The sequence below is a fragment of the Rhinolophus hipposideros genome (assembly GCF_964194185.1).
Source record: "Rhinolophus hipposideros genome assembly, chromosome: 4".
Classification (NCBI taxonomy): Eukaryota; Metazoa; Chordata; class Mammalia; order Chiroptera; family Rhinolophidae; genus Rhinolophus; species Rhinolophus hipposideros.
In genome coordinates, this window is record NC_138050.1 from 98,399,214 (window position 1) to 98,421,892 (window position 22,679).

Here is a 22,679-nt window from a genome sequence, read left to right on the forward strand (position 1 = left end):
ATTTTCAAGCAAACGCTTCTGTAGCAGTTTAGCACCTCCTTTCCCGAATCTTCAGAGGTCATACTGTGTATTCAGTAGAAACAGTCATCTGGAAAATTGCTTATAGACAGATTAAATATAATATCACTGTTTTTAACGTATATTTCACCTGACATTCCTGTCTTTATCTTCATATCTGGTTGTATTTTGAAGGCCATATCTGCCTCTGTGCTCAGGTTTGAAAGACGAGGAAAATCTTGCTAAAAGTACTAAATATTGTAGCTATTAACACCTGCCTCAAAAGGCTTAGCAAGGATTAGAAATGAGCATTTTGGTAAGAATAACTACACCAGCCTAGTCTGTCTGTCCTTGCAGCGTTAGGTCACTCATCCCCCTACACATTCTGTTTGGAAAAGATGCATCTCTCCCCAGGATAGCCAGTTAGTCCATTTGCTTTCTATGCAAGACTTCCTGATTGGGAAAGATCTGGAGGCTTTGACCCATATTAATAGCGCATTTGGAAAAAGAACATAAGCCACACAAATATAGTCTAACTTTGGAAATAACCAGATCAGTCATGCAAATTAATAAGCACAGAAGGTTGTATCCCAGAAGAAAATAGCGGTGTCTCATACAACAAAAGCTGCCAGAAAGAATGGATTTTAAAAGGACATGAAAAAGGCAGCCTGGCTTTGGACTCCTTTAAAAGCTGTTAATGTTACCTGCCATTAGGTGTATTGTCTTTTGGGAGATAGCCATCTCTGTACCTCACAGCAAGGTATGAGCTATCCTATTAAGAGGTTTTTTCATTTTTTTCTAGTTAAAAAAAAAAAAACAGTAAATAAAACAAAAGACAACTTTTTTTCAAAGCGCATTTTAATAGTTTATTACAGGGGAAGAGTACAGCATTGAAGGAGCCAATCCCATAGGTAAGGACTCATGAACATTAGAGGAAATAGACCAAGAGCAGATGACAAAGCCTCCACGTGCACAGAAGCACATACACCTACAAGGTTTTCCAACTGCTTTGATTTACTCGATACTTTCAGTGGGCATTCTACATTTCTTCCTCAAAAACAAAAATGTACTTTCTTACAAGGTTCAGGCTTAAACAAAGACAAAGTTTGCATGAAACAGTGGATATGACTTAACCCAAGTCTCACTGAAGTTCCAAGGGCTTTACCATATAACCAGAAATGCTATCATTGTATCACTGCCATCTGATTTTCTTACGGTCTTAGAGTCATGTATGTAAAAGTTCATGATGAGACCAAAAAAAGGAATTTTGTTTATCTTGTATCTGTTTCATAAAAAGCAGGTTCATTCTTTTGGTTTTTTTATGTTTTTCAATTTTTTTATTTCTAATTGTTTTAAGTAGGAGGTAGGGGGAATGGGTTGGTAAGCCTGGTTCTAATCTTCCGAGCTGCCTTTGGAATGATGTAATGAGGCAGGGGCTTCCACTGACTCTTAAGTAGGTAGACAATGGGAGAAAAGGATAATCCAGTGTCTCATCTGAAGATCCATCAGGATTGATTTGCAGTGTCCTATTTCATGTATAAAAGGGTCTTTCTCTAGAAAACTAAGAGCATTTTACAGATATCATATAAGCACGCTACATTTACTTATCTGGAACATATGAAGCACCCACCGTTCCAGGGGCGAACAAGAAAAATAAAGTTGGAGATTTAATCCCTCAAGGAGTTTCAGATACTAACCTGACTAATTCAGCCCCAGGTTTCCTTCAGGAGTGGAAGAACTAGCCAGGCTACGTGGAGGAGACTGGTCACTGAGCCCCCTCTCCTGGACAAAGCATTCCCAGAAGCCATATGGAGTTCTCTTTAAGTTCCTCAATTCAATTCCCAGATGCCACCTCACTAATGGCTTCCCTGGCCCCATAATGCCCCTAGATCCCTGACAATCCCACCCTGGAAGGATCTTACTTCAGCAGGGAAATGCATCCCAGGAGGCAGATGGCTTCCAAGACAAGTTACCAAATCAGGGCAAATATCTTGTCTCTAGTGTGGTAGAACTATGCTCCCAAATACTGGTACTAAGCAAATACACTCCAGGATCGCACTACAGGTATCTAAATAAGTGGAGAAGACCATGTTTACATTTTTTAAGACCATTTTTTTTCAACAAACATTTTATTTCTCTCTCACCCGACAACCTAAACAGTTTAGTGGGGCTCCTGCTTGAAGATGAGATCATAATTCAGAAGGTAACCATCATTATAGACAAAAAGCTTCTGGTCGAAAGGATGATAGTTGATGCTTTGCAAAGTTTCCTGCATCTTATGCATTGTAATGTCTAGTCTGCCCTCTTTCCCTGTGTTTGTGTCATAGTAGTAGAAAATCTCTTCTGTTCTGGTGTTCAGAGTACGGGTGGCATACAGAACCCCACATACCATGAAGGCATTAGAAACAGATGGTTTATACTGCTTGGTATGCCAAGTGTTTAGCACCAAAAGGGTGGTGTCATTGAGTTTACTAATCACCATGTTACCAGTGCTGGCTTCAGTTGAATAAATCACCCACAATCCACTCTCGTCTACAGCAAAGTCAATATCTTGCCAACCAACATTAGCATATGAAAAGCGGTTATTATAGGCAGCAGAGGGGAGATTTTGAGTCACAGAGACAGTGTTGGTGGTCAGGTTAATTTTGGCAATGTTGCCGGTGTTGTACCAGTTGACATACATGTTATTCTTGTAAACTGCGGTACCACTGCCTTGGCCATAGGTAATTCGGGACTGTTTGGCATGTCTGTACAATAGCAGGTCATCCATTGTATTGTGGAGTTGGTAATATTCCAAGATTCTCCCATCCGGATTCAATGGTGCCACCCAATACAGCCCTTTGTCTGGATTCTCGGGAGAGTAATCTCGACCCCAGGCACCATACTTGTAGGAAAACCCTCTCCAGTTGAGCTGAACTACAAAGGGTCTGCTGATGTTCACCACACCACCGTGAGTGCAGGTCCCTATACAAACAAGAAAATACATGATCATTCTTAGAGCAAACGAATGAGAAGATAACGACAGTTAAATGACCTAAGAACCAAAGGAATCCATAAATGTTTGTCTTGTCAATGTTCAGTGACAACAGTGGTTCTGGTGGAGAAGAGCCAAACCTTCTCTTGGTTTCAGTCTCAGCGTAAACCTTATGGTCAGCTCTAGAGGAAACTATCATTTACTTCCATGGGTGGGTTTTCCATCTGGAAAATGGGGATGATGAAATTGCCAAGAGCCATATGAAAAAGGTTGGCGGGCCCAGAGACAGGAAAAGGGGACTTGGTAAATTTAATATAATTTTTTTTTTCTATCAGGAAGCATTTTGCAATTATTCTATTTCATTTTTCTTATAGAGAAATCAAGAAAGCAAGACCATTCCAGAATCTTACTCTATTTCCATAAAGCCAGAAGGTACTACTCACCAGGATCAGAGAGAATTGTGATGAAGGAGAAGACTGTCCAAGCCAGTCTCCTTTCCCTTCCCCTTTCTGCCCTTCCCTGGGACTCATACCAGGTCCTAATATTGTTCCAAGCTAATCTCAGAAAAGGAAGTTTTAAATATGATAGTTTAAAGATACAGAAAGATGGTCCTATAATGGTGGGATTTCAGCCTTAGAAGCGATGGAAGTTATTTGAGAGCAGCATTGCCTGCTCTGTGCCCAAAGCATAGCCCATCACATTAGATCACTTGATGATCGTCTTGCCGTAGAGTTATAAGGTGGGTCTTGCTGTTTATAACCCATATTCTACCACATCATAGAATGACAGGCAAGTACTTCATCATTCCCATTCTGACACTGTCACTGTCACAATGTGTACACCAAGGGGGACCAGACTCACTGGTCCACTGAATCTCCATCCCCTATAACACTTGGGTGAATGACTCAAGCTGGGCAATTGGCCCTGCACGTTACACTCCCTCTGAAATGCCTGCCAACCCAAACCATTTATGAGCTATAGAAAATAAAATAAAATTCCTGCAGCATTTTTATAATAACTATCCAAAGAGTTGAACACACATTTTCTGGGATCTTAATAAATGGCCTTTAAAAAAAAATGGGTGAGATAGTTGATTGGATAACACAACAACAAATATGGATAAGGTCATTTTCCCTCATCCTGCTGCCTGGACCAGAACAAGGGAAGGAGGGAACAGAATCTGAATAGCTGGATCTCACTTAAAATGCTAGGAGGGAATTAGGGAGCCATGGAGAGCATATGAGGTAAGCTGGAGCCAAAAACAGAGCTCCAAACAGTTGCCTGAGGTTAGCATTGTGGGGTCAAGGGGATGCAAAGCTTTTGCCTTCTGAGTCTCTGCATCTGACCAATATGGAAAGACCCATTCCTTTCCTGCTAAATGTCTCCCCCTCTCCCTACCTCACTCAAGGACTGCTCAGAGGTGAAACCATTACTAGAAATCCTGCTTTTATTTTTCCAATCTGCTGGCGCTTTTTGGTCCCAGAATTAAATACGTGCTCCTTAAATGCTCTCATAAATCTGCAGCTGGTGGGAAAGCCAGCCAACCATACAACAGGTAGAGAAATGAAACCATTCTGTACGCAACCTCAAATAATTTTGCATATCATTAAGCAGAACACAGTCATGGGTTTATTTTAATAATGCATGCACCATTTCATAAATAAAAAAGCAACGTGTGTTCAGCCGAGAGTGCTCTCCACTAAAGAAATAATAAATAAAATTATAAATTATTATTTCTTCTCCTAAAAGTGATCTCTCAGATGAATGCTTGTTTGCTTTTGTTTATGAAACAATGCGTGAATTATTAAAATAAAGTTAGCGGTATGTTCCGTTAAATGATAAAAACTGTTGGTGTTTCCATATGCTACAAACTGGATTTTCTAGTTAAAATATCTTCCCAAGAAATTATTTATTCAACTACATTTCACTCTGAGGAAATGAAAGAAAGTCACTTTTTTCTTGCAGGTTAGAAGACTTAGGAATTGTTTGCTTAATTGAATCTTGCCTTCCTAGAAAAGAAATATCCCAAACCAATAGCAACAAATTATTTAAGGAAAACGTACGATGCGTATAATTAATTCAAGAATTATCCTGGGGTTAAAGATAAGAAACTATTCTATCCTAAAGGTGGAAATCCTTGGATAAAAAGGAGTCAAAATAATCTTCCCTTAAAAATTCTTACTACTAAGAAAAAAAAATTCCTACTACTATTATACTGTCACTACCACTCATAATGGTAATAATGATTCAATAACATTTCACATGTTTGCCAAGAAATTAATATTGTACCTGATATAAATATTAAAACTGTATGTATGTAAATCTCTTTTGTTCACCTCCCAACCATTCCTAAATACTCTCCTATCATTTTTATTATCTCCCCTTTATCCTTCATCTCCTTTGAGCCATTTTTAGGGCACTGGCTCTGGTCAAAAAAAGTGGATACAGGGAGGAGAACAAAGCATCGTTGCCAGTGCCAGAGATGTGGCTACAACAGTGACAGAGCCGTGAAAAGCTATGGAGGGCTTCCCTGATTCCTGGCAGCAAACAGTCTTGGAAGCAACACTGAAGCTGAGACCAGTGACCACTGCTCATCTAGCCTAGCCAGAGTCCCCAAGCCCCCCGCCACCTACCCATCTACCCGGAGCTTCTCTCTGGCCTCCTTTATCTCACACCCTTCCCCAGCCGTTTCCTTCATTTGAAGGTCTTAGAAAGACTCTATTGTCTTTCTCAGCCATCCTACCCCTGCCACCGGCACAGCAACCCATTTGCCCAGCCATGATCCAAGAATAATGAAAAATCAATGAATCACTTTGCATTTTCTGTTGGAGAAGAATACAGCATAGAACTGAGAGAAAAAGTACGTTATCAGCTCCTCCACATACAAGGATGCAGAGAAAATTTGGTGTTATTCAGTTTGGTAAGTGTGTGGGGAAATTCCTGTCACTCCAGGAATCACAGTACATCTCTCTATCAGAGTATCTATGGAAGGCAGCCTAGTACAGCGAAAACATTACCAGACAGACTCCACAACAAACATTCACTCCAATACTTACCAGCTATCCATCCTTGAGTGAGCTACTTAACCTTCTGAGCCTCAGTTTCCTCATATTAAAAAATAATAATAATACCTACTCCGTAGGACTATTAGGAAAAAGAGAGAGAAGGTAGGTCCATGCAACTCAACAAATGGTAACTGTCAGCATTGCATTTACATCATGTTACCACTGAAGGTTTGCATGGCTGTCTCCCTTCCTGGATAGTGGTTTTGGAGCAGTTTTGTACCCATCCTGATGACCCCAGTACTCAGAATGGGGCCAACCATACAGTGTTTGTGGAATAAAGGAATGAAAGATGAATCAAATCTCCCAAACCCTAGCAGTTTATAAAACACTAGCAGGGAAGGAGGCTTACCTACTCTTACTTATAAAACACTAGCCTTCTACGCTGCTATATAGCTGAATTTTGTAAAGATTCTGTACACTTTACAGAATATAATGCAAGAAACCCTCTACATAAGGGTAGCCTTGGTTGGCAGTCTCTTCGCCATGCAAATCATTAGATATTGCTATGGTATTCTGGAAATATCCTGGGAAGCCACATAGTGAGACTTTAGAATATTGTAACTTGGCTTTTTAAAAGTATTGTGGTTAGCATATTCTTTTAAAGCCAAATGATATATGCCTGCAGAGGAAACTTAATCTTCGATCCATCAGTGTCCTCTCCCAGCTGGGCATTGGACCTTTATTTGAGCCACAAGAAGAATATGATTGACGTGTGAGAATTAGGCAATTATAACAGTCATAATCATAAAAATAAATAAAATGAAATTGACTCTGAATTGTTGGATATATGCTATCCAACACTCTGCTCTTCCCTAGGCTTGGGATTTGGGCAGGTCACCCTAAATCTTTCACACCCGAGGCAATTACCAATCGTTCACTGAGTACCTTATGTGTGTCAGCACAGAGCCGAGCGTCACCAAACAGCGGTAACCAACCCCTGAGCATTTATTCCAATTTTGCCATTTTGCCTATGCAATTATTTAGATTCAGGGGGAAAAGAGAGAGAGACGGAGTCAGTTGTTTTCAGGGGGAAAAGTTAATGAGCAGAAGGCCAATTATTTTAGACTAGAAAGTTCTATGAAATGAAGCAGAAAAGGATGCCATTTTCAGCATAAACTAAATGTAAAGAGCATTTCATTGAACCCTCACTACATGTCCTGGTTCTAAGATCAAGCTGACCACAGGGGTAGCAAATCACAGCTGCAAGGGAGGAGCCGAGAGAGCACAGAATCACTTCATAGCTGAGACTTACATACAATCATTTTTGTCCTGTGCAACTCTGCAGTCAAAAAAGCAGAGAGGCCAGATTTTAAAGTCCTATAATGGTGAGTAACTTTAATTAAAGTCTCCACAGGCTCACAAGTTGGCGGTGCCTGGGGATTTTTCAATTTTGCATTATCAACCAATCCAAACAGAAAGAGAGCAAGTGAAAGAAATTGATTTAAAAACATGACAAAAAGTCAGTTTAATATAAACATCATAAATATAATATGAACAAAGCTGGAGGAGGGCCAAGTGGCTTGGCTGGGATCCAGGTACAGCCAAGGTTGTGGGAAAGTGAGAGGAAATCTGGGTCCAATTTGCTTAAACAACACAGCTGTGCCAGGATGGCTGACAAAAGTCTAAGGGTGAGGACCTAGGGGAAAATTCTGGGGGGAAACAAAATATTCTAACACAAATAATCCAACAGACTCATGTATTTCCCTCCTTAGACACAAAGCAGTGTAGTTTCTCCTCCACCACTGTCCTTGAGTTACTACTCCTGACAGTCTAGGTCCGGAGACAACCAGGAAGTAAGGGGCCTTGCATTTCAGCCTCAGGGCTGTCACCAACTACCTGTGTGGCCTCAGGACAGGCAGCATCCTCACCAGGGAAGTCCCCTCCTCTGAGACATGAGGGGCCTGAGCTAGATGACCTTGAAGGTTCCTTCCCGCTCTCAAATGTCCTCATTCAAAGGGATACACAGGAAATTGTGCCAGAAAAATCTATTCCACTGAGGAGGGGGAGGGAAGGAGGGAGGGAGGGAGGGAAGGAGGTAGGGAGGGAGGGAGGGAGGGAGTGAAAGGAGGGGAAGGGAGGGGAGGGGAGGGGAAGACAAGGAAGGGAGGGGAGGGGAGGGGAAGGGAGGGGAGGGCAGTCTTGCTCAGGTATTACTGAGGGTTGTCATTGCTGCAACTCCTGCCATCCATAGCAAAAGGAGCTCTTATTTCCAGCACACGCTGACACCACTGATCCCAGACCGGTCCTGCCTCGGTTTGTTACAGAGAACAGAGCATGGCCTTTGTCTAAGCCTCCTCACTCTGTCATACTGTGACAGATTCCCAAGTGCAGAGGGAGGAAAAGAGTCCCCCCAACAACATCACGAGGCTTATATCTATGGCAGTAGCTAATTAAAGCCTTACAGAAACCAGCTACACTGACAAGGACCCAGAAACGCAAGGCCTAAAAGGAAACAGGTTGTGACAATAGGAATTAATGAAAATAACAAAAACTGTACCATTTGATGAAAAGATACTGTCCCCATTCAGGCTGAGATGCTCACACCTGCAGAGAGCGTGTCCCTGTGACACAGGTGTCTCTGAAGGACAGAGCTGAAAGCTGAAAGCTGAGAGGCATTAGTTCACCTGGAGGGACATGTGGAAGCTCACAGGGACCTAGCACTGCCTTTGTGCACAGCCAAATTTCACTTCCATTATCCTCTTCAAGAATTAGAATAATCGCCAGTGTCTGTGTGCCTGGCACAGAGCTCTGGGTTTCCCAAGCGTCCTTTCATTAACCCTCACAGCAACCCTGCAAAGCAGGCACTATTATCCTCCCATTAGCAAGGAGGGAGATTAAGGATCTTTTGGCTGTGGCCACCTAGGTGGAAAAGCTCAAGTCTTTGGGGTCCCAAAGCCCTGCTCCTGATCCCTACACTCCACTACCTCCTTTCACATTCACGGGCACTTACGGAGCACCTGCCTCTACGCTTTCCTTGACCCCAAGGATGACTCATTAGAGAGCGAGACTGCAAGCCTGCCCTCCAAGAACTCAGACCAGGAGGGACAGCTGGACACTCCCACAAGTACAGGACATGGGGACTATCTGGTAAATCCTCACTGAAGCCCGGGACACACTATGCAGAACAGCACAAAGGAAAAATAAAAAGGTGGAAGGAAGGAGGGAAGGAGAGAAGAGGGAAGGAAGATTCAAGCCCTAACCCCAGCTCATCAGATCAATGAGCCAATCAGCCCTGCAATCCACAGACAGGCCAATGCCACGCAGGCTCCAGAGGCTCTTCCCAGGCCCCCGATAGCAACTCCATCACCACAGAGATGCTTGTCCTGTTAGTAAATGCCAAGGGTTTGTGTGTAACGTGTGCATTTTGTTTTACATCAACGCACTGGCCATGCTTTTCCTCTGTGAGCCCCAGAATGTGAGAGGATGTAGGGGAGATTAAAAGCATGGAAGAATAAACTCAGAACTACAAAAACCCCATCCTTGATGCAGAGTTGCAATCCTGAATCCCTTCCCCACCACACTGTGGGCCCCTCAGAGGCCTGGCTTAAGTGGCAGAAGCATGGCATGCTTACCAGGAGGGGGAACAGGTGGGGTGACAGGGATGTTTTCACTTTTAGAGGCTTCGCACTCCTTCATCTTGTTCTTCAGAGCCAAGATTTCTCGGCGAATGGCAAGAACATTGTTTTTGTCTAGTGTCTCAAGCTTCTCTACCAGGAGAGTCATATTCCTTATCTAAGGAAATAAAAATTCAGAGTGACTTTATATTATTGTGCAATTTCTTTCATAAACATTCCAGGGCTGAGTTTGTCACTTAGTGAAACATTGCAAGAGAATCCACCTGAGATCTTTCTGAATGGTTTCATTGGGAAGAATACATTTCATGGTTTAGCATGAATGCCTGTCAGATCTCAGGCAGATGTGTGTGACAAGAAAAAAATGGCAAAGATTTTTAACAGCTTTAATAATAGAGCCCAGGCTCAGTCTCAGCACCCACAAATGTCCATTAAAGTTCATTTCTAATAACCTCCTCCTATAAACTCATGTTTACTCATGTTGTGTCATAATTCAGTTTCAAATGAATGGTGAGAGCTGAAGAAAACTTAAATTCTAAAATATGTAACTAGAATTCTCAATTAGCCCATGTCATGACTGTGCTAGTAAATTCTCATTGATATAAATTATCCGACCATAATATTAACATCTGGATAAATAGTCTTTATCTACAGAGCTTACAAGGCTTCACTAAAACATATTCAAAAGAAGCTCCATTTAAAAGGGTTGCCAGTATTTGGAGACGAGTTTCAAAAGGGATCAAGGAGTACATGATCATACAAAAGGAGAAACAGACCTAGCAAGGCCAAAATCAGGTAAATTGTGGCTTTCTAGTCCCATGAGAGTAAATCCAGAACAGAGAGAAGACTCTTGGTCTAGTGTGGCCATGGAGTTGGTCAGATTTATACCATCTCCTGTCTAGGGACACTGAAAGGCCACTTGGTTCTGGGGCAAGACACAGATCACCCGCTCCTCAGTCAACATGTCCCCAATGAGCTTAACTTCCTATTCAAAGACAGAAATCCATCTAGAGCAGAACACGGGATATGCCACGTGGTTGTGAGGGAGTCCAGAATTAGAAGCCAGGAGAGAGAGATTCGTCTTCTGGTCCTGGCACTGATCGTGGAAGGGTTTTATTATTAATATACTAAGAAGTAAGTTCACTCCTTACCTCTACTTCCAGCTGGTCAACAATTTCTGAGCTCCCAGCAAAACCGTCCTTCAGATGGATGATCAATTTCTCCATCTCCTTCACTTCTAGCTTGATCAGCTCAAAGTCCAATTCAGTGTAAGAAATGGAATCTTTTTCCATGATCTCTACTCGGAGAGTTAGGTTTACAAATTTCTTTTCATAGATACTGATTAATTGGACATACTCCTTCACCTAAAAGGGAATCAGAAAGCTCAAGTCAGTTCCCAGAGTAATATTAGACAGGCTTCCTCCACTACCAAGCCCTTGGGGGCTATTTGATTGCCGTCAATCATTAAAAAAAAAAAAAAGAAATGGATCAAAAATATATTTAACTATATATTTTTTAATCTCTCCCAATACAAACTTATTACAACAGTTGGGGGGATGGATTTGGTACTTGAATAAAATAATTTTGCTTCAGAATCTTCATTCACAAGTGCATTTTCATCTCCATTTTAATGTTTGAAGATATTAGCCCTCCAAACTAACCTGGTTTGAATCAGAGTCTCTTGCCCTCTCCCTCCCCTCAAAGCACGTACTCTAAATCAGGGTTTCCCAACCTCAGCACTATTGACATTTGGGGCTACATTGTTCTTTCTTGGGGTGGGGGGGGGGCTTCCCTGTATGTTATAGGATGTTTAGCAGCCTCTCTGGCCTCTAGATGCCAATAGCACCCACCCATCCCTGAGTTGTGACAACAAAAGATGTCCCAGAGATTGCCAAGTGTTCCGGGGGGGGGGGGGGCGAAATCACCACCACCACCACCACCCTCTCTTCATTTACAACCAGTGCTCTAAATCTAAGTATTTTCTAGAAGGAGGGGAAATGCACTAAATAGAATCCTTTCTTTGCTCACCATATACAATGAGTTTTGAGCCCCTCGGCCTTTTACAAAGTGACATAAAGACCCATCTTTCCTCACAATATGTGAGTCTGTGAGCAACTTGAAGTGCACATTTCATTAAGTGCACCCACATTTATTCCGAGAACTGATTATTGCAATCAGACCTTTAAATTACACATTTGTTGCATATATTTGAATGTCTGATCATTAAGTTAAAATACTTCCAAAAATTCCCTTGGTGGTTCAGCGTATAATTGGAATCTCCAAATGGATATTTCAATAAACACCGTTGGTGGTTCTTTCTGTGTCTGATCTCTGAAAGAAGTGCCATGGCTTTTTTAAGGACCTGCTCATTAAAAGTTGCTTGTTTGACATTCTTTTAAAAAAATTGGAACCTAAATGATACTTTTCCCCAAACTGTGCTAATGTCAAGTAGTCATCCACAGAGTCGAGATGGATTCTGGGCCAGATGTTGGCCTCTAATCCTTCAACTACTAAAGCAGCCCTAACTTCTGTCATTTCAGTCGTTCCACTTAACCCCACTGTGCAAATTAATATAGACTCACAGGCCACAAACCTAAAGGGCTAGGGCTTCAGGCAAAGAGGATTTTAATGAAAGTTGAAAATGCAGCCCTTGGCACTGCTGGTGTATCTCCTGGGGCAACTGATGTTCACTCCATCAGATGTGCCAACGGAGAATGATAAAGCTGGTAACATCTGGGCAGACAAGGAGTTTACAAAAATATAATAACCTAACAAGTTAGGTTAAAAATACAAACACAGATTTAGGGTAGCTAGATTTCAATTTCTGAAAAGAAAGCAAGCAAGAAAGAAAGAGAGAGAGAGAGAGAGAGAGAGATCAGGCATCAAACCTTGCCTGTAATAATAATAATAATAATAATAACAATATTAATAATAGTGATGAAATGCCAATCCATTGCAGAAATGGAAGTTTGCAAAATGAATACCCGTGTTGGCATTTGGTCCTGTCAGTTCCTGGGACAAATAATCACCCTCTGCTTTCCTGGAACATTTTTGGTGGCACATTGCAGCAGTTGTTCTAACAAAAATGAGTGATTCAACTGTCATCTCTGTTAAATGAAATGTGGCTCTCCCTGAAAACCAAGGCATAATCTAGATTTTGCTACCTATGAGAATTCGTGGTGATGGACCACGAAAAGAAGGGTCTGTGTTAGGAAAATGCTTAGCTTCTTTCAGCTGACAGTTCAAGGAGAGTTCAGTGACATTGAGGAAAACTGGAATTATCCATGGAGTTATGGAAGGCAGGGGAGAATTTGAAGATGGGCCAGAATAACTTCACAGAGTGAATTGAACTAATTTAAGTAGATTATTAGCATAAACCTTTCATGTGTACAGATTTCTAATCTTGAGATGGCATGGAAACTTCTGAGAACATCCCTGCTCTCTCTCTAACTTCCGTCTTAGTAGAGGCGGCCCAGCTCGCCCAGAATGTAGAGCAAGAATATGGGTCTAGCCCGAAGGGGACACATCCCTGTGTCAATATCTCTACCACAAGGCTCTTTATCACTGCAAGTTTGAGCTTTAGGAGACTCATCGGTGCTTGCCTTCAAACCACCAGCCTAACACTCAGAACTTCCGTTCTTTTATTTGTCGTGCACATATTCCGTCATTGAGGGGTTGTAAAAATCAAAGTTTGTTTGGGGATTTGTTCTAGAGTGTTTGTTGTTGTTGTATACCATAAATGTGTTCCTGGAATAAATAGGGATGCAATACAGTAGGCTTTTAAGCTAAATTAGTCTGGCGCAAGTTTCTGCTAGTTCCCCAAAATCTGTGATCATACCTATGGCCAGATTATTTGAAATAAGTAAATATACTTTGCAGCATACTCCTATTTTAACATACCTTTCAAAATAAATGCAGCCAGATGAAATGAGCTTAAACTGACCGTCACGACATATGAAGCACTTCAGAGCTACATTCACCTAAATTCTAATCTGGCCAGTACTTAGTGGGCATGTCAATTTCTCTAAGCCTTAGTTTCCTGCTATAAATTGGGGGGAATAGTATCAAACTTCCAACATTATCGGGAAGACTAGAAACAATATGTATTAAGTGCCTAGCCTAATGGATACCCTATAAATTACAGCAGTTATTAGCGAAACAGTGATTTCAGTGTTTTTGTTGTTTTCAATCTGACCTTTTCATTTACTATATTTCACTGCACAAAACATTGCTCCGTCGATGTTGTTTGTTTATGGGTGGCCTAAATGTCTCGCAGGCTACCTCAACCTTCTCGTGCGTGAGCATCTATTAGCAAATGCTTGGTATTCAATAACTTGCCCTAAAACCATAACCTTCCAGAGAAAAAAATAAAACAAATCCTGAGCTGTTTTTTGTGTCATCTCCTTTCCAAGTAGAGTCCCAAGAAGACATGTCATAAACAACAAAAAACTATACAATGCTTTCAGCATCTGAGGCAGACACAAGTCTTTTCTGTGTACTGGCAGAGAACTGCATCAATGTAAGTGGTCAAACCCTTTCCTACTGGCCTGCCCAAACGGGCATTCCCCCAGCCCTCTAGATAAACCGTGATTTCCAAGGCAACCTAGAGATGGCTCTAATAATTCACCTGCAAATTCAAAAGCCCTCAGCTGAGGAGATAGCTTTGAATCTAACGGTGTTAGTGACCTACTGCATCTCTTCTTGGGTCTGCCCTGGAGGATGGTAACAGTATGGCTGAGAGAAAAGACAACTGACTCTGAATTCTGAAGAGTCAAGTTCCTGACCTGGCTTAAGCAGCCTTTACACTTATGTCTCTACCTTGATGAACCTCAGGTTTCCCATCCCTAAAATGGGAAGGAGAACACAGGCCTATCTGCCTTTAAGGGTGGCTTGAGAGTAGAACAGAAATGGAAGCATTTAGAAAAGTACAAACATAACATGTTACTATTATTGTTGTTATCACCTGTCCCACCTATCTATTAATATTATGCAAATCTCAACTGGTAGGACAATTCCTTTCTTACGTAGGTCTCAGGCACAATTTTTTTAGAACCAGCTACTGACATTTTCAGAGCTAAAAGCTGTCCCACCTACTTTGCACTTCTCCTCTGCCAATTATAAGCAAAGCAGATGCCACTTGCCCCCCTCACAGAAATGGAATTACATGTCCCGTACTCACAAACCTGGCAAGCTACGTGCCCTCCCTAGAGCAGCTTGGAGTTTCACACTGCCCTTCACACTCCTGCCAGCAAAAAAGACATGCAAATCAGTAGCTTCCACTATTTCAAAGCAAATGACTCTAACTGAAAAGCTCTTTACCTAGGATTTTCCTGCGCTTGTTATGTTTTTATGCATAACTTCTTATCTGTACTTGATTATGCTGGAATAAGGCTATGAATATTAATGATTGGAATTTATAATTTAGTGCTGTGCCTTTTCTGCTGATTAATTCAAGGACATTTTATTTCTTAAAAAGCTAGGTTCCTGAAGTAGTAAAACACATTTTCCTGGACACTCACTTAAATTTAGAATATTTATCTACCAATTCAGGTTGAAAGCAGGGTGTCAGTTTCACCACAATTTTTTTTTTGTCTTAAAGGATAACTATGCTGGATGTTGTGGTAGCTAAACTTAAATTTCTCAGGAAAACTTATTTTGAATCTGGAAGGAAAGCCAGAGCTCCTTGTAAATTCATGGAGCTGTAGTAAATTATGTATAATGTGATTATAGCCTAGTGTGGGCTTCACCTACGCAGAAAATGGGAGCCTTTCTAATTGATTTTTAACTTGTTAAAAAAGGTAGAAAGGTCAAAACTGGAGGAAGTCCCATTGTTCCAGTTAGCTCACAGAAAGGCAAATCCTATAACTTCCTCCACTAGAGGAAAGCAGTAGTTAGGGGGTTTGAGTAAAGGTCTTTACCAAGGCTGAGTAAGCTATTAGTCTTGAATCAAACTCCCAGAGAAGCCTTCAATTTTGGTCTAATGCTAGACATGGCTAATGTAATGTTTCTGCTGAGATGATAGAAGATAACCACCAAGAAAGAGAGCAAGGGAGAGAAAGAGAAGGAAGAGAGTAAATTGGAAAGAGGAAATAAGAGGAAGAGAAAGGAAAAGAGGGAGGAGGAAAGGAAGATAAGAGGCAGAAGATTTGGGGAAGTGAAGGAGAAGGAATAGGCAGAGAAAGAGAAAGCCAAAAAGAGTTTTTAAAAAATAAAAATTAAGAAGGGAAAGAAAGATTAGGAGGCATAGACAAAGGAAAAGACTGAAGCAAGAGGAGAAAAAAAATTTTAAGGAAAGGAAGAATGCAATAGGAATAGGAAGAAAAAGTGAAAGAGAAGGAAGATAAAATAAAACATAAAGAGGATAAAGGAGAGGAAAGAAAAGAAAGCAAGGCTAAAGAGAAAAGAAAGGAAAAAACAATGAAACTGAAAATCGCAGAGTTGGGGTTTGCAGGGAGAGCACCAGTCCTCTTTCCAGCCACATGAGCCTCACAATATTGAAGTGAGTTTATCCACTGCGGGAATAATCTCAAGCTCATTTTCTTCCTGTGCCCTCCTTTGTTCTGCTAAAAAGAACTCCACAGGTGTGCTGTAAATAAAAGCCAAAGCCTCCATAGGATGTAAATGTGCTGTCTTTGAAACAGTGAAGAAGAAGAATGGCTGCTTGTAAAGGCCCAAATAAAAAGTGTTTTGCGCACTAACAAAATAAACTCCTAGATACAGACACCAGAATGGTGCTCTCAGAGATAAAGGAGGGGAGGGGACGGAGAAGTAGGTCAGGGCGGTTAAATCTATGGTAATGGGAGGAAACCAGATTCTGTGGGTGGTGAGCACGCCATAGGGTACGCAGAGTGGAATTATAATGTCCACCTGAAAATGATATAACGTATTAACCAATGTTACCCCAATAAATTCAATCTTTAACAGGTGTTTTATTTTTGTCTGTTTGTACTTATTAAGATACTGTTGGAAGAGAAAAAAAATCTTACTTTAGAAAGCTCTTTCTGGAACTTCTCAGAGAGAATGTGAGCTCTGTATTCCAAGCGCTCCACTCTCTCCATGGGGAAGGTGGTGTCTGGTAGAGCAATGGAGCACTGGCAGGTCCCACGGTCATCCTTGGAGCCGGTGAAATTGGAAAATGACTGTAAAAAAAAGTAAGTTCAACATCAGTAAGAAGCTGAGAGATGAGCTTTTTGGCAACTGGAGGGACAAAAATTGGCTTGTCAAAAGAGTGCTTAGAGGCACGCAAGTGGAATCCAATAAATAAATCAATAGAACCATAGAAACCAGCGAAAACCACCAAGTTTCACAGGCAGGAGCTACACTTAGCATCTTAGCCACATCTATCTCCACCTATTGGGTTAAACCGCTACGTCACGCATTTTATCTAAAGGAACATTATCGTTTCCTAAAGAGTCTTAAGGGAAATTATTATTGTCCCTATATAAGGAAAAAAAAATAAAAAATTGATAAGAGTTCTAAGTTTGATTGCCAAATCTACCATTGACTGGATGTGAACCCTCTTTAAGTCTCAGTTTTCTCCTCTGTGAAATGGACATAACCTACTTTACTCTAAAGTGTCGTCCTCCAGGGTACCCGCATAATGCCAACCAAGTCCCTAAACACGGTAGGAGATCAGTAAATGTCATTTCCCTTTTTCTTCTCCTTACTCATTTTCTTTTCCTCTCCTTTACCCCAAACCCAACCTAATTCCTCCTGGTAGGAATGAGGAAAAAAACATCAAGGATATGGGTTACAGTGAAAATATACAACACAAATTCACATCCTTTCTTCACCTGGGAAATTGTGTAATTACCATCCTTCAAAATGGAAACAAACCAGCCATTTGCTAAAAACGAAACAACGCGTGAGTCGGAAGGTTTTGTGCAATTTTTTAAAAAGTTTTGCAGCTTACCACTTGCAGAAAAGTCATTTTGAAATATTTGATGTTTCCTTAAAATATTCAGGCTCACACTTCAGTGCCGCTGCATATTTTAAAAATGACAGGTTTGAAAGATCCTGTTTTTCTTTTGTCCCCTTTGAACTTCCCCAAGGGGATTCCACCACAATTAACATTTTTTTAAATACTACTATTGCCTGACAGAGTAACTCTTAGCAGCCTTTCAGATGACTCTGCCTTTCAGTGAGCTCATCTGATGACCAGGGCCAGACCAAAGCTCACCTGTGGGACATCAGCCTGATGTGTCTCTTTCTGAAACTACCCAGGAGAGAGCAATGGTTTGCAGAGTTTGAAAGGGACCCAGGCTACGTCTCTCAAAGGTTAGGAGGTCAGCTGGCTGCAGCTGAGGTTGTGTGCTCTGTGCATTTAATGTCCACCAACTTGCATGATTCCAGAACAAGATGAACCTAGATGCTTCTGCAATCAAGATTCATCCCATCAGTGACCTCTGGACCAATTAATTCAGGCTTTTAGAATTAAGTTGCTTATTGATTTAACCTAATCTTCTTTAAGACGAGCAGAAAGAATGTATGTATACAATTTGTACCCCAAATTCTCTATGCCAAGTAAATTGTTGACAATGGCCTCAAATTTCTTTGCCAATCACACCCTATACCTGCAGGAACTGGGGAGTAAGGAGGGTGGACAAGCAGGTTTATGCTGAACACCAGGACTGGAAGGGGGCAAGGGAAGGGTCTTTGCCCGGGATGAGTAAGGCCGGGACAAGCTTTACACTGGCGGCCTGTAAGAGAAGCCAGCTTCCCTGGGAACCAGCTTTATCATTCCCTCTGAAGAGAGAAAGACTGCAGCTCAAGCATGCCACCGCTTTTGCAGAAGGACCACTGTCTCATGGACTTTTGAAGAAATAGCTTATTATAACTGTCTACAAAAAAAAAAAAAAGTCTTGCATTGCATTGTGACAAGGGAAGGTTAATTAGCTGCACAAGACAGGGTTGGACCATTCTTGGAGTCCTCTGAAAAGCACTGTCAACTCAAAAACCAGTGGAGATCATCAAGCAGTCTCAGACAATCAACTAGAAACCACTAGCTAACAACTTTTAATCCTGAAGTTCACCTGAAAGGCAGGCAAATAATTATAGCCCTGCTGACAGTCATTCCATCGGCTTCTGTTGAATCTGGCGGTCCCAGTGCTCTGGACTCCCCAGCTGCCATCCTGCTTATCATCAGCCCAGCGTGCTCAGCTGACATCAAAATGGTCCATAAGTTTGATCAGTGTCTCCCATTAGAGGTATTTCTGCTCCTCTCATTCAAAGACAATGAAGCTAACGGTGATGGGTCTCTCTCTGTGGTGAATACTTAAACTCTATGTGTGTGGAACGTGGGGAATGGGAGACAAAGACAAGTGCTTGTCCCTTTGGTTGTTGGGAGGGTATGTGACCCCCCTGTGGAGGGCAAATAGGACCCTATGCGCCCCACAATACACCTTACACTGGTAGGTCCTCACTCACTCAACATGTATTCAATTAACATTTACTGGTGTTGACAACAAGCCAGGCTCTGGTGTTAGGGAGAAAGACAAAACCTGACTCCTGCCCAGTGAATCGGGCCCATTTTCATGATGAAAGCTTTAGTTGTCTACTTTTTCATCGAGCCCCTTAGCCTGATGACTAAAGCATATGACTCATTCTGGTTCTGACTCTGCGAGTTGCGGAGCAGAGCATGAAGCCTTTTCTCATCTGTGCAATGAGGACCCTGGTGGTGGTTCCTTCATTGGAGAGTGACATCTGAGGCACGCAGAACACTGCAGCAGAAGGTGTGACTCACATTTGTGATTTGAGGTTGCAATCGGCTCTAATTAGCAGCCTGTAAAGATTCAAGGAGTAAAATAATGGTACTCAACATTTTCAAAGTACAGAAAATGATACATTTGGAATTTGCTCAATGACAGTTATAAAGGGGTTTTCCACCACTTTCCAAAGAGCTCATGCAGCTGACAGCCCGCCCTAGAAAATCGGGTTTATAATGGAAGTGACACCTTGTCGGCTGTATAAAAGAAGTTGGACTTGTGATACTGACTCGCCAGGGAAAGATAAGTAAACCAGGAAGGAAGTTAAAACCTCTAAGTATAATTTAACTACTATTTTTTATCTACTTCTAAGTATCTCCTTACCAGATAACAGGCATTTTCTAACAAGTTCTCTGTTTCGTGACCTATGATTTATTTTCTATTATTTTAGCTGATCACCTTACCCAAATGCTGACTTCTGATTGGTGAGGAAGCTTCAAAATAAATTATTATTGTTTATAATAATAAATACCTCATTTTAAAAAATGCTAACATGTTCTAATTGTCCCCATGAAAGTCATTTATTTTCATGAAATAAAATAATGCATCTGATTTCTGGCTGCAAAGAATCTTTGTGCACATCCATGATTCGCAAAGCATTTTCCTTTTAAAGATTTCATCTATACTCCTTGAAAATACAGAAAGCTGCATACAGAGAGATGGTCAAAAGCGTGGGCAGACTAAGTTTGAGCTATAGAACGTGCTAGTTTAGTGACCTTAAGCCAATGACTGCACCTCTCTAAGCCTCAGTTTTCACATCTCTATAATGGGATCATAAATTGTATCTATCTCTTAGGGTTAAATAAGATATTAATAATATGTATTATATATAATCTTATGTGTAGTCCTGCCATGAATACCATTGCTGCCATTTCTGTCTGGGTCTTATCCAAACCATCTGTTAATCAACAAATTTGTATTGCCTATATATAGTCCTGATGGTGAAAATAAAAACAACAAACAAAAGCCTTTTCCTTCCCTTTCCCATTGGCCTTTCCAGTCAGACATGGTCATGTAAGCAGGGACCTGACCTGTGAGGAAAGGTCATAGAAACGCAACAGGATGGGTTCTGGGGAGTTAAGACTCCCCTACCCCAAGTCACAACTTAGCATGGAAAGCCTCAGTTTTGCAGAGCAGAGCTCCTACGGAAAGGCCCAGAGGTGATGTGGGCAGAGGTGGCATGAGAAATTACTTCTTGGCCCCGAACCTCTCATTCCTCCATCCCTCTTCCCAGTTCCCTAAAGGAGATCCAGAGGATATATCCTCCAAAGAATTGGGCTCACTACGTGTTCCATTGATGTAGCCTCTGGCTGGATCAGTACCTTTTAATGCATAAGGGTTGGTTGGTTGGTTGGTTGGTTTGTTGGTTGGTTGGTTTGTTGGTTGGTTGGTTGGTTGGTTGGTTGGTTTGTTGCTACTTCTGTTATTGGTTTGAGCTGGAAATGGTTCTAAAAATTCCCTATAAGGAAGATATTTCCCTCTTATAGGGAAATATCCATGTGTGATTGCACTTTCCTAGAGACCAAGGACTCCTCCCCCTACTTCTGTCACCCATGTCCTTTACAAACCAGTCTCAGAGAAACTCAGCACTCCAACCACAGCACTGTGCCTCTTCCTCCCTCCAGGGCAATTCTTCAACATGCGCAGGGTCCCTCCTGGGCAGCAAATCAACTGGACCCACTTTTCTGGAACTCCTGCTGGTGGAGCCCCTTCCTAACGGCTCTAACCCGGCATAGCACCTGGGCATGTCTACTTGCAGAGCTCTCCGCCCCGCCCCCATTCCAAAGTGCAGGCAAGCTAGAGACCCTCCTAAAAGCTTAGATTGTTTCCTGAAAGGCCCTCACTAGAGAACTGAGATGTCATCTCTCTTGCTAACAATTTAATTATTTCACCCAGGTTTTAATTCATTTCCATGGCTCCTACAGTTAACAAAGGGAATTGTAAATCTTTTAGAGAGCTCAGGTCTAGCCATCCATGAAATTATATTCAGGTCTCCAAAAAGCGAGAGGAAGAGAATGAATGCAGCGCTCAGACTCTGGGGCCTGCTCACCTGGGTCACGGAGCCAGAACCAGACCTGGTGCCCCCCCTGGTGCCCCCGCTGCTGCCCCCGCTGCTGCCCCCGCTGCTGCCGGATCTGGAGCCAGAGATGAAGCTGGAAGTGAAGTCGGATTGCACCACGGACGACGGGCTCAGCTCAGGACTCAGGGCCACCAAGTCCCCTGTGGCTGGGCCCAGAAAGGACAGAAGGGCCAGCAGGAAAGGGAAGCCGAGCTGCATCTTATGTTGTTGGCTGGAGCCGCTGGCTTCTGCAGAGCCCAAGGGCTTCTTATAGCGCCCAGTGGAGATTTCCCCATGGCCAGTTTGTGGGGAAAGAGGAAGCCACCAGAGAGCATGTGACAGCCCCGGGAGAGTCAGGGCACCCAGGAACCTGAGTCACCGCCACACCTGTCGCTGATCCCCACTCCATCAGCTGCCCTTTGATCTGGTTATCTCCTGCCAAATATTAACTTAAATGTGTTTTTTCAAACCTAATATCTGGTTTCCAACTTCAAGCCTAATATCTGGTTCCCAACTTGATACTTCCTTGAAAGAGACCTGACCAAAGCAGTCTTTGTGGATGAGACAAAGCTTTCGGCCTCAGGAGGCAGAGGCAACCCTGAGGCCTTTGCCCAGAAGCCATTTCTAGTGGCCCATTTCACTGAACGCTGCTCTCCAGAGTACGCAGGGAACTCAGTTTAGAAACTGTCCCCAGCGTGTGATTCCCTCTTCAGATACTACTTTCCAGGTTGTCTCTGGCCCCTCCTTTGCAGCGTCTGCTTCTAGACAAAAGTTCTCTCAACAACCCCACACTGAAGGAGGAACCAGCAGTGTTATGTTCCCTGGAAATTCAGCTAGGGCTCTCTACACATCAAGCACTTACCCCTGTGGGATCCATGTAGGAGAAAGAACCCACACAGGGGGCTGTTTCAGACCCAGGCAGGGAAGCCCACGTGGAGCCGTTTCCCTCTGCAGAGGGCTCTGTCTGAACCCCACTGGCCCAGACCCTTGTGAGCCTGTCTGTGTCTGCGTCAGCTGGTCAAGAGCTCAGGGTTTATTCATCTGAAGCTGAGAGATGATGCATCTTTAGGCTCCATTTGCACCTCTCCAACATTTCACACACCTTTGTCCCTCTGCCTTCCTCCCTGCAGAGTGAAAAAGGTATTGACCTGAATACTAAAAACCAGCTCTGTCACTCAGTCGGTGGCCTCTGCAAGTCATTTAGCTCCTCTATTGTTGTAACCATTTCTAAATTATTAGAATTAAATA

General features: G+C 42.3%; 1 protein-coding gene across 1 annotated transcript; it reads right to left on the reverse strand.

Annotated features, from left to right (window-relative positions):
- Window positions 1-1,340: 1,340 nt before the first annotated feature.
- Window positions 1,341-21,650, reverse strand: OLFM4 (olfactomedin 4; the record flags this gene model as incomplete). Its single annotated transcript, XM_081046405.1, has 5 exons — window positions 1,341-2,961; window positions 9,609-9,768; window positions 10,760-10,972; window positions 16,595-16,747; window positions 21,423-21,650. 5 exons carry the CDS (start codon window positions 21,648-21,650, stop codon window positions 2,159-2,161), a joined length of 1,557 nt encoding a protein of 518 aa, XP_080902531.1. The 3' UTR covers window positions 1,341-2,158.
- Window positions 21,651-22,679: the final 1,029 nt, after the last annotated feature.